Source organism: Platalea leucorodia (assembly GCF_965183815.1).
Source record: "Platalea leucorodia genome assembly, chromosome: 4".
Lineage (NCBI taxonomy): Eukaryota > Metazoa > Chordata > Aves > Pelecaniformes > Threskiornithidae > Platalea > Platalea leucorodia.
In genome coordinates this window covers 69,905,867-69,922,284 of record NC_138826.1, presented here as the reverse complement: position 1 = coordinate 69,922,284, position 16,418 = coordinate 69,905,867, and the positions used below count along the sequence as shown (strand labels likewise).

At 49.4% G+C, this 16,418-nt stretch overlaps 1 protein-coding gene across 1 annotated transcript in view; it reads left to right on the top strand.

The window, feature by feature from the left end:
* Nucleotides 1-7,381: 7,381 nt before the first annotated feature.
* The window catches only part of CACNG2 (calcium voltage-gated channel auxiliary subunit gamma 2), a gene marked incomplete at both ends in the record, with an annotated part of 50,871 nt that continues 41,834 nt past the window's right edge, over nucleotides 7,382-16,418 (top strand). Inside the window, one exon of the mRNA XM_082311073.1 lies at nucleotides 7,382-7,592. Coding sequence (XP_082167199.1) covers nucleotides 7,382-7,592 — 211 coding nt within the window. The remainder of the gene's footprint in view (nucleotides 7,593-16,418) is intronic.

Here is a 16,418-nt window from a genome sequence, read left to right as displayed (position 1 = left end):
GCTTTAAATGTTGATACTGAATAGATGAGGCTGCACAGGATCCTCTTCTCTGTCCCCATCTGTGCCCTTCACACTGGAAGAAAGTCTGATATCACAGAATATCGATCAGTGTCAACATGAACCATCCTCACTGTAGGCCTCACCTTTCCCTCAGCATTTATTGTTGTGCTGATGCTTCCAGGAAGATTCTGAAAACCTTCAGTTCAGAAAAAGTCCAAGGCCTTTTTCTTGTCTTATTCTTTGCAATTCTCTGATAACTGCTATGTTTACATGAAAACAGTCTTTTTTCTTCTTTAAGAACCAAACCACCACCGCTGCACATTTCCTCACTAGAGTTTCATGAACCTGTTTGTCAAGAAATGATGACTTTTTTAACTCATGGATTCTGAAGTTGACCATAAGACACCATCCCTTCCATGACAGGCAGATCAGGAGTGAGAGTCTGTTCTAGTTACAGTCAGCGGATGGATGGACAAAGGCTTTATTGGGAGCAAGACAGTTACTTGTGCCCGTATTTCACGCACAATGGGCAGCGAGACCCATTGCTTCTCTAGTCCATTCTGGAGACCTTTTCCCTGTGCCTTGACCTTAGAGCAGATTCTGATTACAAAACCTGTGCCATAACCTTTTCACCAACTTTTTGTTTCCTGGAATATGGTTTCCAGGGTTGGATGTACATGGATGTTGGTGGGAACTATCTGTGCTTGATTTTGGATATGAATGGGAAGAAAAAAGATTTCCATTAATGATCTGGGGATACAGCAAAGGAGAAGGAATGGCTGTATGCTTGTGAATAAGTGGGGCTCAAAGTGGATTTCTATGGTGTATGGTTTATGAAGGAGTAAGGATGTGTAGAGACATGTATTTATTTATACACAGGATGGCCCAGCATGAAGGTAGCCTGGGATTATAGATCAAGCGTAGAAAAATGTGTGCTTTGGAGTGGAAAAGTATGAGGGACAGCATCTGGGTGGCAGGGATAGTGTCTCTAGTTTAACATAGTTTTGCAAATACATGGGGATAGATGTGCTTGTGGGATGGGGACTGTTCTCATAACTGATTTTCTCTGCTAGTCTTATTCAGTAAGTTTGTATCTATATGTATGCATATATCCTCACTGAAGATACTTTACCAAATACTGGAATTCTAGCTAGAGTGACTTGTTAGCAGCCTGCCCTCTGTTAGAGCTAATGGGTTGCAGGCATTGATTTTTTTTTTTCTATTCCTATTGATTAGGAGGCTGCTGTACATACAAATCTCAGCACAGCCTGGAAAGAGAAAGAGAGGCAAAACAGTTTACATCCCAGCAATTCATCATGGTGGAAAATTCATCCTGGGAATCCCAGTCTTTTCCCACTATCTCTTTCAAGTAAAGAAGGAAGCCTTTCCCTTTTTGAAGAAATCAACCCACAGGGCTCATGAGCTGACACTTTTTTTTTTCCAGCCATTTTCAAGTAGCAAACATTTCAAAGGTTACCATTCAATGGAAGAAAAGGTTGCATGAGAAAAGGGAGTCTTGTGTGGAAAGCACAGGAGTTGTAGCTTCAAGACTCAATCTGGCACAGATTTCTTGGGTATCCATGGGTACTCAACTCATAACAGCACACAGATCCCACTAAAATCAGTGCAAATATTTTCGCTTTGGTGGGCTTTGTGGTTATGTTCTGAATTTTCAGTGCCTCAGTGCCTCTGCAAACTAGCGAACATTACGCTGTAAGAGTGTTATGAGGCTAAAGGAATTGTTTGCACAACATTTAGCTTGGAAGAGGATATAGGTCAGAAACTGAGGGAGTTATGTGCTGCAGCCTTATAACCTCATACTCGGTCCCTGCCAGAGTTCCACTCCTGTCTAACACAGGAGTTTTTAATGCACTCTCAGGGCAGCACCAGCACCACTTTTGCATGGAAACCTACTAAGTTTAATTTCTAGACCTCTGTACCTTGTGTGTCCCTTCTTTTTTCTTCCTTTCCAGTCACAGTGTTACACTGGAGATGAGTCTCCTGTAGTATTGGAATATTTGATGTTTAAACTGCCTTTTATGTTGATACTTAAGTTATATGAACCTGAAGATAAGAACAGAGGACCACTGAGGCTTTTCCCCTCTGTATTTATCTCCCTGTCTCTATCTTTATCTCATCTCCATCTTTATCTCATCTCCATCGCCATCATCTCCACCTGTGATCCTCTGGCAAAACCACAAATTTTCTTTCCTCAGTTTACTAGTTTGTTAAATTGGTCTGAGAAAACCACCAGCATGCAGATATGATGTGAATAATGTCTTAAGTGCTTTGGGACCCTCAGCTTTGGATGCCAGTGATGACTGCTCTGATCACCCCCTCTGCTTGTCTAACCATACAGATATATGACTTTTTTCAACTTTCTCCAGTGAAATCTCTTAAATATTAATTCTCTTTCTGCATCATATCTCACTTCTATCTTGTCTGCCCCGTTGGCTTCCACTTCTGTAATCATCACCCTAACCCCAATTAATTTTTCCTAACATCTCCTCTGCTGGTGCATCTGTCTATTAACACCTCTGCTCTGCCTGCGAATACAGCTGCATCAACTCCATCTCTTTTACATCTCATTACAGCAGCTCCTTCTGAGCTGGCCTCCCCAGGATGAAGATTCCTAGATACTAGTTTTCATATACTATCTCTGTCTGATTTTGTCCTATATGCTGAAAAGCTCCACTGCCGCACTCAATGCGCACACACTCTATTCAGTTCCATTACCATCCCATGGAGTTGCTTCCGACTTCGTGCCCTTCATCTCCCTTCCTGCATCTTTCTTGTGCCCCTTTTCTTCCTACAGCACTGCCCCTTCTCTCCACAAATAGCAGCACTCTTGGTTTGCCATTGGAAGCAGACTTCCTGCGGCTCTCTGTCTCATCAGCTTCTCATTTCAAGTAATTTAAAATGTAATTTAAAATCTCTCTATTTCCTCCAGACTATTAATTTCTCTCTCCTTACTCTTCTATAGATGTCATTCTGTGTTGCACTACTCAGTAAGATGCGAGTGTTGTAAAAATCTGCCACAGTGTTTTCATTCTGTATTCTTGTTTTATATTATCATTTTTAATGATTCTTTGTAGGAAGGATGAAATCTCAGCACAGCATCTAGCCACAGCACAAGCAGTCACACAGGACATTCTGGCATTTGCATTGCCTTTGTTCCATTCTTCTCCTGTGGCATTTAGAACTGTAGAGGGATTATTGTGAATCGTCTAGGAGTATATAAGTAGGGTAGCAGGAAGAGAATTATTTCTGGAAACTGGGAAGTGCGAGGCAGGAAGACGTGTTTAGTCCAGATCCTGAGATGTGCTGAGCCCTCATAGGTCTCACTCTTCTCAGCCAGAGATTAAAGAACTCACCACCCTGCAAACCTGGCCTTCTTACGCTGACAGTTTCTTTGGGGAGAACATGCCCCTCTCCTGTTGCTGTAGTCAGTTCAAACCAAACTTGGCAAAGCTGTAGAAATATGTAGTAAAGGCAACAGTTCTGGATTGGTTTGAGGGTCTCTGTTTTGTCCCAGCTGCTGCTTCATCCTCTGCATCTGATTGGATTTGTTAAATGTAAAGATAAGTAATCCTGACATTTCAGCAATATTTTTCTTGTTGTAGATGAAATCTGTAATTTCTCACAGTGTTGGGGTCCCCTGCAAGCCCAAATCCACAACCTCGGCAGTGACTGCTTGCTCACTTGACTAGTCTCACTAGACTCAGATACCAACAGAAGCAAGCTCCTCAACCCAGAAACAACCCCTGTCTCTGCAACCCTTGACCCAAAGCAGCACGACCATTTGTAGCAGTAAAATAAACACTTAACCACATGGGCTACACAGGTGAGAGCTAAGTGAAAACACCTAGCATCCTCCCTTCTCTCCCTCTCCTCGTTGAATGACCCTGCTGCGTAAGCATGGGCGAGCTTTCAAAGGGCCTGAGACCTTTTTGCTTCCACTCCAGCCAGGTTGCTTGTGTGGCGTTACTAGAAGAGCTGTGCTACACTTTTTTGAGAGTACAGGGTAACTGAGGAGCCCACCTTCCATGGAGCTATGAGCTCCACAGCTTTCCAGAGTGCCTTTCCCATCCACACATGTGATGTTGGTGCCTGATGGTTTTGAGTGCCAGAATAGCCAGCTGAAGTTTTTTCCTCTTCAGAGTCTTTCAGGCTCCTGGCCCAGCTTTTCTACCCTCCTTTGAAGAATGAGAAGACTTGAATACTGGGGTGGGGTTGGAGGGGCACAACCACCAAGACAAAAAGAAAATGGCTCACAGTCCCAAGAATTACTTATTCCTCCTTTATGCTGTCCCTCTTCAAGGCCCCTTCCTCCTTTCAGTGGAAATGTCTCAGAAGTTGAGAGGTCCTCAAGTGGTCTTGTCTAGCTTCCCCAGTTAAGAGCCTCACAGGGCCTCCTTCTCACCACAGGCCATCCCTGCAGAGCCATAATCTCCTACCAACTTAGGGGTGTTCTCTGCATCTCTCTGCCTCTCAAATTCCTTTGAACCAAGAACAACAGTTCAGAGAGCCTGTCCACAGCTACCAACCTCCGCGCTCTTGCAGCAGGCTGTACTCAGAGTGCTAAAGGTGCATTGGGGCCACCTTCCCCCTTGCCCATCTCAGCTCTTGGGCAGCTCAGTGAGTGCAGGAAGAGACCCTCAGCTCCTGTGGCAGAAGGCAAGGCCAGGAGTCCCCCGGGTGAGGCTAGGGACTCTGGTTGTTTCCCAACAACGTGTCAGTGGTCTAAACCTGCGCTGTCTCCTATCACCCCTCCCTCTATCCTTCTCCTGCCTCCCCCAGGGCCTTTAGTGATCTGCATATGGCTGATGCCAGACACCATGAGTGCTTGCTGGTAAACACCCCTATCTCGGTCTCAGCTGTCAGGGCAGCCTGGTCTGCACCCCCCAAATTGGGGAAATGATGTGCCTCCCCACTGCTTGCTTTAGAGCCCTTCATGTCCACCAGTCCTGGGGGAGAATGTCCTGAAAGGGCAGCCCCAGCCTGCACCCAGAGAGGGAGAAAGGAGGAGAAATAAATGAAGTTATGAAATTGCAACGTGGCTGAAACCCTCCAACTGGTTCCACTTCCCAGCACCCCCTTCCCTCAGCCCCGCTGCCCCGCACAGAACAGCAGTGAACCTAAAGCAGCTCCTCTGGTCTCCTTTTCACTGAACAATGAATCCGATCAGAGAGAAACAAAATCGGTAGCATCAAGAATTAGATTATTTCTTTTCTTTATGATTGTTGCATTAATGAACAGCTACATGTATAGAACCAGGAGGTGACTAATGTAATTAACCTGGTGTAATGATACTGCTGAGGAAGAGAGAGAGGATTATGACATACTTAGATGTCAGTATTGCACAATTTTTTGTATGTTCCCGGTACTATCGGGTTGCGTCTGACACAGGAAACTTAAGCAGTGATAGATTTCAGTCTGCATCCATTCAGCTCATGCATCTTTCTGTGTAAAACGGGGATGTGAAAGGTGGATTGCTTTCCGGGGGTTGCGGGGGAGGGGAGGGAAGGCATTCATTTTCGGTTGTTCCTTTCCTTAACAGAATAATAGTAATAATAATAAATCGTCCTTTCTCGTGAAGAATCTTCCCAAAATGTCTGCTTCTTGGAGCAGGCGTTGGGGTTTCACAGAAAGCTATAAAGACAAAGTCAGAACGCAGGGATTCGCACAACACTGGTCAGGGGGAGACAGAGGGACGGGAAACGAGCAGCACCAAAACATCGGCAACTTGCAGCGAACCCGAGAAGAGTGAAGAGCAAGCACTTAAAAACCGTAACAACAGCAACAACAACAGTAATAAATGCTTGTGTTCGAATTACCCTTCCACGTTACATTTCCCCCGTCTCCTGGGGAGTGAAACGGCTGACTGAAGTTTCGTGCGGGTCTGAGTGCGGGGCGTGCGGGTCGCGCTTGCAGCTCTGGGCACGTACGGCGGGGATGCGAAGGAGGCCGAGCCGGGGGGCGGGGGGGGGGGGGGGGGAGAGAGGCAGAAAGCGAGAGAGAGGGAGAGCCCCAGCTACGCCTGCCCCTGGGCCCGGCGGCAGCCCGGCGGAGCGACCCTTCCCGGGGCCGGCAGCGGCGGGCTAGGCGCAGGGCGGGGGCGGCTGCCCCCTCCGCCCCTCCCTCCCCGCCCGCCTTCCCTCCCCGCCTGCCCGCGCAGAGCGGAGGAGGGCGGCTGCCGGCCGCGGATGCTGGGGCGCGGGCGGCGCGGGCAGGGCGGGCGGCGCGGGCAGGGGAGCCGTCCTGCAGCAGCGGCGGCGGCCGCCGAGCGCTCCGCCGCACCGCCGCCCGGGGAGCCGTCCCGCAGCGCCGGGGGAGCGGCGGCGCGCCTCCCGCCCCGCCGCCCGGGGAGCTGTCCTTCAGCACCGCCGCCCGCCGCCGCCGCCGCCGCCGCCGCGGGGGAGCCGTCCAGCGCCGCGCCGCCGCCGCCGCCGCCGCCGCCTTGATGCAGTAGCGGGGCCCGGGAGTCGCCGGGGGCCGCCGCGGGGCAGGGGGTGCCGCAGCCGGGCTCCGCTCCGCGCCCCCCGCCCGGGAGGGGCGCCGAGCCTCTCCCCCTCCCCCCCCCCCCCCCCCCCCCAACCCAGGAGCCCCCCTCTCTCCTCGCCCACCTCCGCCGGGAGCGAGCGCCGCGGCTGTGCGGAAAAGCCATGGGAGGCAAGACCTCGGCACCTGTTCAGCTGAAATCAAGGGCTTACAGTATACTGGGCAGTCTGGCTTGGTGGTAGGAGCGAGCGAAAGGAAGGAGAAGCGAGCGAGAAAAAGTGAGAGAGGATTGGAGCGACTGCCGCTGCCGGGAAAAAAAAAAAAAATAAAAACCCAAGGAAGATAACTGGGAAGGAAAAGGATTTTCATGGCGCAGGCTGCAGAGCTAAGCAAGAAGACTGAAGGTTGCATCTCTGCTCTTACAGTCTCTAACTGTCTAGGTCCAGATAATGAGAGATTGTGTTGAGGATGCTGCTGCTGCTCCCCTGTTCACTGTGGAAGCCATCTCCAAATTAGCCATTACATATGGAAACTGGAGACCAGAATTTTAGAAAAAGGGATTAAGGCGTCTCGTTTTGGGGGGGGTTCTCTCTTTATTTGTTTGGTTTTTCTTGGTTCTTTTCTCTCTTTTTTTTTTTTCTTTTTCCTTTTTCCTTTTTTTTATATTTCAACCAGAACGTTTCCGATTTAAAAGGCAAGCCTCTTCCCGTGTGGTCTTTCTAATTTACACTCTTTTCCGTGGGCTTTCTTACCTCCCTTTTTTGATATCTCTCTATATATACCCATTATATTATTAGTCGGAATTATTACTCTTTTATTTTATTAAACACACACACCCCAAGAATCAGAAGGCGGTTGGGTATTTGTATAATGAAGAATTATGGGGCTCTTTGACAGAGGTGTTCAGATGCTTTTAACCACCGTTGGTGCTTTCGCTGCCTTCAGCCTGATGACCATAGCTGTGGGGACCGACTACTGGCTTTACTCCAGAGGGGTTTGCAAGACTAAAACTGTCAGTGAGAACGAAACCAGCAAAAAGAACGAGGAAGTCATGACCCATTCTGGATTATGGAGAACCTGCTGCCTGGAAGGTATTTGATTCTGGATCTCCCCCCCCCCCCCCCCCCCATGTTTCTCCCCCCCTCCAAATAAATCCCTCCACATTCCACCATTTTCTCACTTCATTCCTTTCACCACAGATCGAGAGCGGTGGGCTCCGTTACTCAGGGCACAGAGGCAAGAAGACAGGCAAAACATTCTCTGCTCGGTTCCCTTCTCCCTTCCTCTTCCCCACCCTCCCACCCCCCCACCTTCCCCAAAAATCCACTTCCCCCCTCCAACTGGAATAATGTGTGTGTTACAAAAACACCGAGAGACCCTTTCAAAAAGCAACTGTGTGCTCTGCCTGTCTTCAGCTTTTTTGTATTCCCTGGGAAAGCAATGCCAAAATGCTGTATTATTGCTGTGCTCCGGCTGTAACCACAGAGTGAAATAACTGCTGTCTTTGCAAACGGCTTATTTGCAAAGACAAAACTGGGAGTGAGGGGCAATGTGGGGAGGGGGTGACTGCAAAGCACTTTGAATGTGATTATTAGTTCACTTTAAGACGGAAAAAGAGAGAAAGGGAAGCAACCCTGTTATGTCCAAAATGCCTCGTACAGTAAATCTAACCATTCCAGTCATCTCAAGCAGAGTTCAGAGCATTTCGTAATGTCTGTAAGCAACCACATCTCACTGGGCTGGGTGCAGAGGGGTCTAGTTGGTGGCTGATTGGTTTGGTTTGGGGCTGGGATTTTCCCCCATTTGTTTGTTATTGCAGGGTGGGTTTTTGTTTGGGGCTTTTTTTTTTTTTTTAAAGGTTTATGGTAAAGGCTAAAAATAAACAAGTCTCTGAATGGGAAAATCAGCCTAAGTCTGATGTGGTGAAACTGAACAGCAACTCAGTGACATGTCTGATGGCAGAAGAGACACCACCGCAGCCAACTTCTGGAATCAGACGTTCCTAAGGGAGGGGGGAAGAAAAGAGGGGCCAGCGATTCGCTTTTAAATATGTGTTGCTCAGTACTGCTATTGGCGTACACGCGGGCTGGGGAGGTGGTCTTCAGCCTGTGCTGGAGGGATAGGGGCGACTGATGTAAATGCGCGGTTTATGTTACACACGTAGCGAGAAGGAGAGAGCGAGAGCACAAGCGCGCACATTACAGCCCATTGTAAAAGCCCTGTTTATGAATCAGCTCCCAGCTGGAGGGTGGGCTGCTGGGGCTTTATAGACATCCAGGGATAATGTCTGTGTCTGTCGGTGTCCACCAGAGCTGGGTGTGCCTGGAGCTCCCCGATGGGAGAGAGCGGGGAGTGGGTACCGCAGAACTGATTTTCTATGACCGGCACTGGGAGATGGAAGGCAGCGGGAGGGGGGAATAAACTATGTATGTCCTGATGTCTCTCACCAAAGCAAGCTAAAGCTGCTGTTTGGAAATGGTTGTGTCTGGGAAGAAGCGCGAATTTCCCCCCCGTTCTTGGTGCAAACGGTTGAGTGATGGCTGGACATGTTTTGAATAGCTAAGTGACTTCATTGAGCGATGGTCTATTTGACGCATACTGCATTTAGTGCCCTTTGTCAACCCAAACTGCTGCCTTTTAACATATCCTGCAGAGGAGCTCTATGCTGAATACTATATGCTGTCTCCACGCCAGAAAATCAATAGCAGTAAATTAATGGGGGATGTTTTAAACACACTCGCTCACACACACGCACACATTTCCTCCAAACAGGTAAATATGTAGAGGTATATATTGATAAAAAATGAAAAGTCTTTCACGCAGCTATTCATTACAACTGGGGAAGGAGACATCTCCTTAATTAAAAATTAATGAGAGGGAAGGGAAAAGGAAAAAAAAAAAAAGGAAGCCCAAATGCAAAGCCATGCGGGGAAGGGAGGCTGCAGGGAAGAACTCCCTTCCTGAGCCGTGTCCCCAGGCCGGAGGGTGGAGGGAGGCTGGGGTGGAGGCAGGAGGTATGAGGACCCCGGCCGGGAGAGGCAGTGAATTCAGATCATGTCTATCTGCCCACAGAGCCGTACCCAGAGGGACTCGGTCTGAGGGGGAGGAGGAAGGGGCGGGTGAGGTTTGTCAGGTCGGAGGAGCTCAGGGCTCCTTCTCCTTTACATCTGACAGGACCCCACAGGCACTGTGGAGAAGTGGCTTGCATGGCAAAGGAAAGCACCAGGATGCTTCCAATTAAAAGCTTCGAAGTGTCCCCAGCCCCCCCCAACGCTGCACTGCCAGCCCAGTCCCCCTGCCCTCCCTGTTGATGCTCTCCAGTGGGCTCAAACTGCAGCCCTGCACGAGGGGTGTGAAACGCAGCCTGAGCACAAGCTGCGTGGCCCTGGCAGGGTGCTCTCTCACTCGCCCCAGCCATGTGAGGGTTGGGCTGGCCCGTTTCCCCAGCCCCCGGACGCTGGGCAGAAATGGCGAGTGGGGTAGGAGGGTGCAATGCACCACACAGGAGCTGAGCCCCGCTCTGAGTCCCTAGCCTGAGGGCACAGGTTGCACCAAAACTTGGATAAAGGCTCAGTAGCAAGAGCATCTCAGCAGGAGGCAAAACCAGCCCTATGGCCAGATGCTGAGCAGGGCCTGGGCACGGGTTTGCCTCATGGGGTGGCACGGCACAGGTCTGGCACTGCCGCTGCCGGGATGCCTCCGCTTGGATTCCCGCAGCCCCACATCCTGCATGGGCTGGTGGCTGGCACTCTCTTGCTCCCAGGACAGCACAGCCAAGTATCCCCACCAGCCCCTGAACGACAGGCCTCTTACTGTCACGTCTGATCACCTTAGGGGGGGGTTATCTTCTTTCTCGGCAGAAGGAATCAGAAAAGTGTCCCTGGTTGAGGGGACACTTTTCTCTCCCTGGTGAGAGCTACCTGCTGGTGACAGGGAGGGAGAAGGGTGCAGCAAAGGCTCCTTTCCCCCATGATGCAGAGGGTGGGCAGATTTGTAGAAGGAAGGGCTTGGTCCCAGGAGGCTGTAAAAAGGGAAAAACCCTTGGATTCTGCTCACACCCTGCCCACGCTGTGGCAAAGGCACCCGACAAAGGGTGTGGGACAGACAGGCTTCTGCTGCCTGGGGTGGGTGTCAGGGCAGGTCTACAGGGTGAGGGGAGGTAGTGAAGAGGAGGGCAGGAGGCTTTGTAACAAGAAAATAATCAAAGAAGGAGCCCAAGCTTCCTCCTGCTACTGGTAGGAAGCCTCTGACGAGGTTGCCTTTATTTCTAGGGATGTGGGGGAATGCTGGCACTAGTCAACACTGTAGGTTCTCAGAGATGGTGGGCTCCTCCTGTGCAAAATATTGTGCTAAATTGTCTTTTCTGTTCTTGGCCAAGATATCCAGTAGTAAAAATGGACGTGGAGACTCAGTCTCGGGCTGTACACGCAGATACGCTGCGGTCAGAATTGCAAGTTCCTCTGAGAATTTGGTCCCCGGGCTTTCCATTTTCAGGTTCCCCACTCTTCAGTCATTCTGTTCCCCACAGTGGACTTTCAGTCAGCATTTTCAGATCTTTGTGTTGCTCCAAAGAGGAGTGTCATTTGGGATGTTCCTCCTCTGTCAGGATTTCTTTTCCCTATTTCTTGTGTCCTACAGTGAGCCCCTGCTCCATGGTGGGGCTAAAGCAGAAAGGTGGTGCCAGTTCACATCATACTGCAGATCACACTTCTGATTTTTTTCCTAATCTTCCTTGAGGTAATTCTTTCCCAGTCTTTGGGGTTGCCCAGATGTGTCCCCAGGCCATTCAGAAATCTTTGCCCTTCAAGAAAAAGGGCCTTTCTCAGCCCTTTAACCTCATAGGCACAAAACAGACACGTACACCAAGCAATTGAGATCTGCGTGCTCATGCCACACATGGATACTGCACCTCTTACAACTTTGAAATGGCTGCAGATCTTCCAGCCTAATTCCTTCTTGGCACTGAATGCTTTAAAACCACTTTTTATTATGAGTGATGCCTTGTCTAAGTCTTTCATTAGCTCCTGTAGATCTCCTACAGGATCTCAAAAAGTGAGCGACGATGCCCTATCAGGGTCTTATGAAGCAAGCAAATGAAATGTATTTTATATCTGTAGGTTATTGGTTTTGTCATGTTGTCATTATTATTAGGAAAGGGATAGGTCTGGGAGGCTTTTATACTGAGAAGGAGGGAGAGAAGAGTCCAGGGCAGGCAGGCATGAGTGATGCGCATGGGGTTAGACATCCCTGTAGATCTGACTGGTGTGAAGGCAAGTAATTGAATGGATGTTGGTGCAGAAAATAATTCCTGCCTAGAGACCCTTCCCAAGGAAAATTAATGAGCTGATCTGTTCCCTTTCCAGCTTGTTATATCTGAACAGCGCATGAGAGTTAAGTGCAGTTTCAGTGTTTGCACAAATGAAGAGCTGACAGCAAAGTGAGGCAGGGCACAGGCAGTGGACAAGCTTCTGCCAGACAATTCTGGCGCTGCATCGCTTCCTCGTGCTGCCTTCTCCCACTGCTGTTTGCTCCTGGGCCACCTCTTTCCTTTCACACCCATCGTATGAGTGTTTTTTTCCTTATCTTCCCTCTTGCCTTTCCCCGATTTCCTTTCTTTTACCCTTCATTTCCGTCAGTGTCCCTCGTTTTGCACTGCGGAACTGCCTGCCGTCCTACTTCCAAGAATCCACAAATCTGCCGGGGTCCTTTCCCCTGACTCTTGCTGTCCTAATCTAGGGGCTTTTCTGAAGACGCAGTGAAAATAGCAGTAGATTAAGTCAGGGACTCCATGTCTTCGCCGTTCAGGACCAGGAGCAGCCTAGCACAGCCCTGAGATGCAGCAGGAGGCAATGGCCCGGCACATAGCTGATTGCTGCTGGCATTGCATCTGCCGAGGAGAAGGAGGATGCAGAGCTGGACAGGCCTTGGATGAAGAGGAAGACAAAGGATTGTAAAAAGCGGAGTGGCAGATGGTGAGAGAGAATTACTCAGGATCCCAGACTTGGGTGGGTTTGGTTCTCCTCTCAGGTTAAATTCACACCTGACTGTAAGTCACCGAGAAGATAGGGATTTGAGGGGCTGAGACCTGCAAGCTCAATTCCTTTGTAAGATTTGACAAGGAAATGCTGTTCCTCACCAGTGAGTTGCTAGAACTGACTTTGAAATTGCTTTTAAATTATGAATCTTCCTACTGACAGAGAAAGAGGAATGGGTTAATATTGTCCTGAAATGCACCAGAAATTGCCTTGCTGAAGAGAGTGAGAGCGAAATGCAGTGGGAGGGACATGGAGATGCAGTGTGGCAGCAGTAATGTATAAAGAAATTACACAGAGATAGAACAAATGTCTCTTTGCCAGGGAGACCAGGAGCTATTCCTATCCAACGTTTCCCTTTTAACCCATCCCTTTCCCCATGCAGCCCTCTGAGCCCTCGTCTCACTTCGCTGCGGTTCGGTACAATCTAAGGGAGAGTTTTGGGGGAGGAGGACCGCTGAGGTTTGACAGCAGAATCTCCATACTTATTTAATTTAAAAGCAGTAGTGAGGAGGTTGCCGGGGGGAGCAGGGAACATTTCAAGCTCTCAGATGGCTCTGCCCCCTGCCCCTGTTTTAAGAGCAGATTCCCAGTCCAGCATACCCGGTTTATCCCAGGGGGAGCCCTCGCGGCTCCATTCTGCGCTGCTTCTCCCTTCCATATTGCACTCGTTGTCAGGGGATGTGCTGCTGCCTTTCACGGGCACGAAACCTTCCCCCGTGCAGGGGGCTCTCGGGGAGGGAAGGGGGCTGCTGTCGGGGGAATGGGCTAGCGGCGGGGCTCTCGCTCGTCTCCTTCCCCCCCGCAGCCCCCATCCCAGGGCGACAGCTACCTGGCAGGGGAAACAGAGCGCAGAACAGGTCAGGCATAAGCAGAACATACTGTAAATACAATACACCTAAAAGTTATTTTTCCCTTGCCTGTATGACCCCAGCTTTTTCCTCGCCCTCCATCTTTGACTCATTCTATCCATCTCCATTTTAATTTGTTCTCGTTGCCCTCCCCTGCTTTTCCTCTTTATTTTTCTCTTTCATCTTCATGTCTCTTCCGTGCTTTCTCTCAAAAGCAGCTTCTCCTTCATTATTTCTCCCTGTTTCTCTCCAAGTTCTCTGAGGCCCATCCCCCTTGCTTTTTCCTCTGTTATATTATCTTGTCCTTGCTCTCCTCTGTCCCCTTTGCTCCTGCCGTCTCATCTCTCTGTCCTCTTTCCTCTTCTCTCTGCCATCATTTCCCCCTGACTTCCCCCCATCTCACATACAGTCATTCCCCCCAGCTGAAGGACCCCGGCCTTTTGGAGCTGCGCTACCTCTACGCTCTAAAGCAACTCTTTCCCAACCCCTCTCCAGCTCTCCCCCTCCTCCTTTCCCTGGCCAGTGTTCCCCCTTCTCAAAGCAGCCTATGACACCAGTTGCTGTCACTGTCTTCTCTTGCCCCCAGGGCAGCCCTGCTACCTCTGAGGGGGGGGAGGCCCAAGCCCCTCCTTCTGCTCCCCTCATTGCTCCTTGCCTGTGGTCAAGCCAACATCCCTCCACTTTGCTGCCTCCAACCTCCTGTGGCCGGAGGGCTCACTGGCAGCTCAGCTGATGAGCTGGCTCATCTGTATGCAGCCAGCAACTGGGCTGGAAGGAGCTCACGGCAGCCCTAAATACCCTCCCTGGCAACCCTCAGACACGGATCAGGCCAGGATCCAAATGGAAAATAAGGGTCTCTGTAGCCATAACCCTGGGGCAGTTGTTGTGCACTACAGTGAAGGATCTCCGGTTGTCAGGAAGAAGTGTCTCAGTAAGCAGTCATCCTTTTCAAGCTGTTTACAGGGGGATGATTTTCTCTGAGATTCTCAGGAACGCCTAAGGGGGTGAGGTGAATGGGGCTGGGGTCTCTAGGCCCAGTGGATCCCAATGATCGGCTGAATGAACCTCAGTGAGTCAGGTCAGAGGGTACCGCTGGCTGGTGGGAAAAGGGAGGTTGTGTACCATGCAGGGCTCTACATGAACCACGGTGGCTCACGGCATGCCAGAACCAGGGATATTGCTGTTAGTGGCCCGGTGCAGCACATGTCTGTAGACAGAAAACCCACCACCAGCAAGTCCCCAGGAGTAAAGAGTAGAGCAGGGGGGATAGCAGAGAGCGCGGGAGCAAGGGCCATCCAAGGGAGGGGGTTGCAAAGTCAGAAGAGGGTTCATAAAAGGGGGACAGGGACAAGGAGGAGTAGGAAAGACCGTGTGTATGAAGACAGCCTGCAAGACTAGACGTGTTTGCCTGGAAAAGGAGGTGAATGAGAGGGAAAGTGATTGGATTGTATTGAATAATGAATGGGCTAGAGAAGATAGATCAGTAGCTCTTGATTTCCCCATTTTGTAACACACAGACAAGAGGACCTGACGTGAGTCACCGGAGACCCAGTTAAAGCTTTCTCATTTGATGCGTATCAGGGCTGTGGAGCTCACTGCCACCGGAGCTCCCGTGGCCAAGATTTTAACAACATTTAGCAAGCAAGTGGGCATTTACGACAGAGTTCACGAAAATTAAGCGTCCTCCTAATGGATGTGAACAGCATTTTGGGTGTTTCGTAATTCAGCAATTAAGCCAGTCGCCATAAAAACTAGGATAACATTTCACAAGGGCAGTCTATCCCCTATCTGACTGCCATGTGGTTCTTGCCTCTTCCCTGAAACATTTGTCAGGGATTAAACAGAGCTCAGATTTACTTAGTCTGGCATTTCTTTTGTTTCTAGATGCTATGCTATGCAGTTGCAATATAAGATGCAAACTAGGCCTGCGTTTCTGCTGGTGTCAATGACTGCCCTAATTTGACAAATTAACAGCGAGTTTAGGTATTTCTATCATATTTTCCTAGGAAGGATCTGGGATAGAGAGCAATTAAGAGCATATGGAATTAAGTGGAGTCCTTTTTCTTCACACCCCAGGGTATAAACTAAGTAGTTAGCAATGAAGGTGCTATATATGTGCGAAGAATTATTATTGTTGAAGTCCCTGCTCCCCAGAAAGCAATAGGCTTTGGGTCTCTTTGATGCTATCATGACTAAATTAGAAACGAGGTTGTCTCTTTTCTCTTGTATCTGTGGAAATGATTACTGAACTGGCATGCAATGACGTACAATACTGTAGTGTTTCTATGCACAAGAGATGAAGGCACGATTCTCCCCTCGTTTGCAGTGATGCAACCTCACTGATTCGGATGGAGCCACGCTGCTTACGCTGTCCATGTAGGCAAGGTGAGAATGAGGCTGAGGAAGGGCTGTGCGTGCTTTAAACAGCCATGCCCCCAAGGTCACTGCATGTCCCCACTTTGCCAGTGCCATACCCGACAAACCAGGGGCTAAATTCACTTCCAGTGTGAGTGGGCGACAGCCCCAAAGTTAATGAGATGCTGCACTTATTTATGCCAGCTGTTCACCTGTCCAGAAGTTACCTTTTTAACTATTTCCATTTTCATTGTCTTTCACCCTCGTGAGAAAAATTCAACCTGGCTGCCTTCCCTGTGGGGCAAAAATCCTCTTATGGACTCCTCACCTTGGATCGGTGAGCATGTAAAATGGCAGAGGTGACCATGAACACCCTGGCATTCACCTTTCTCTTTTTGCTCTTTCTGCATTTCTATCTTACATTGAATCTCTTTTATTTACTGACAGCTTTCTTTCTTCCAGACCCATTTATCCTCTTTGTATTACAGAAAATCTCTCCCATAAAATTCCAAACTACACAATCAGAGTTTTCATAACAAGCCCTGCAGGATAGGTGAAATCCACTTCTGTTTCTGTGGCACAGGATGCTGAAGTTTTTATACTATCTTCCTATCAAATCTATAACTCCCCAGAGAAGCATATGGACTTTATCCTGCACCTCCTATTCCCCCAGAGCATA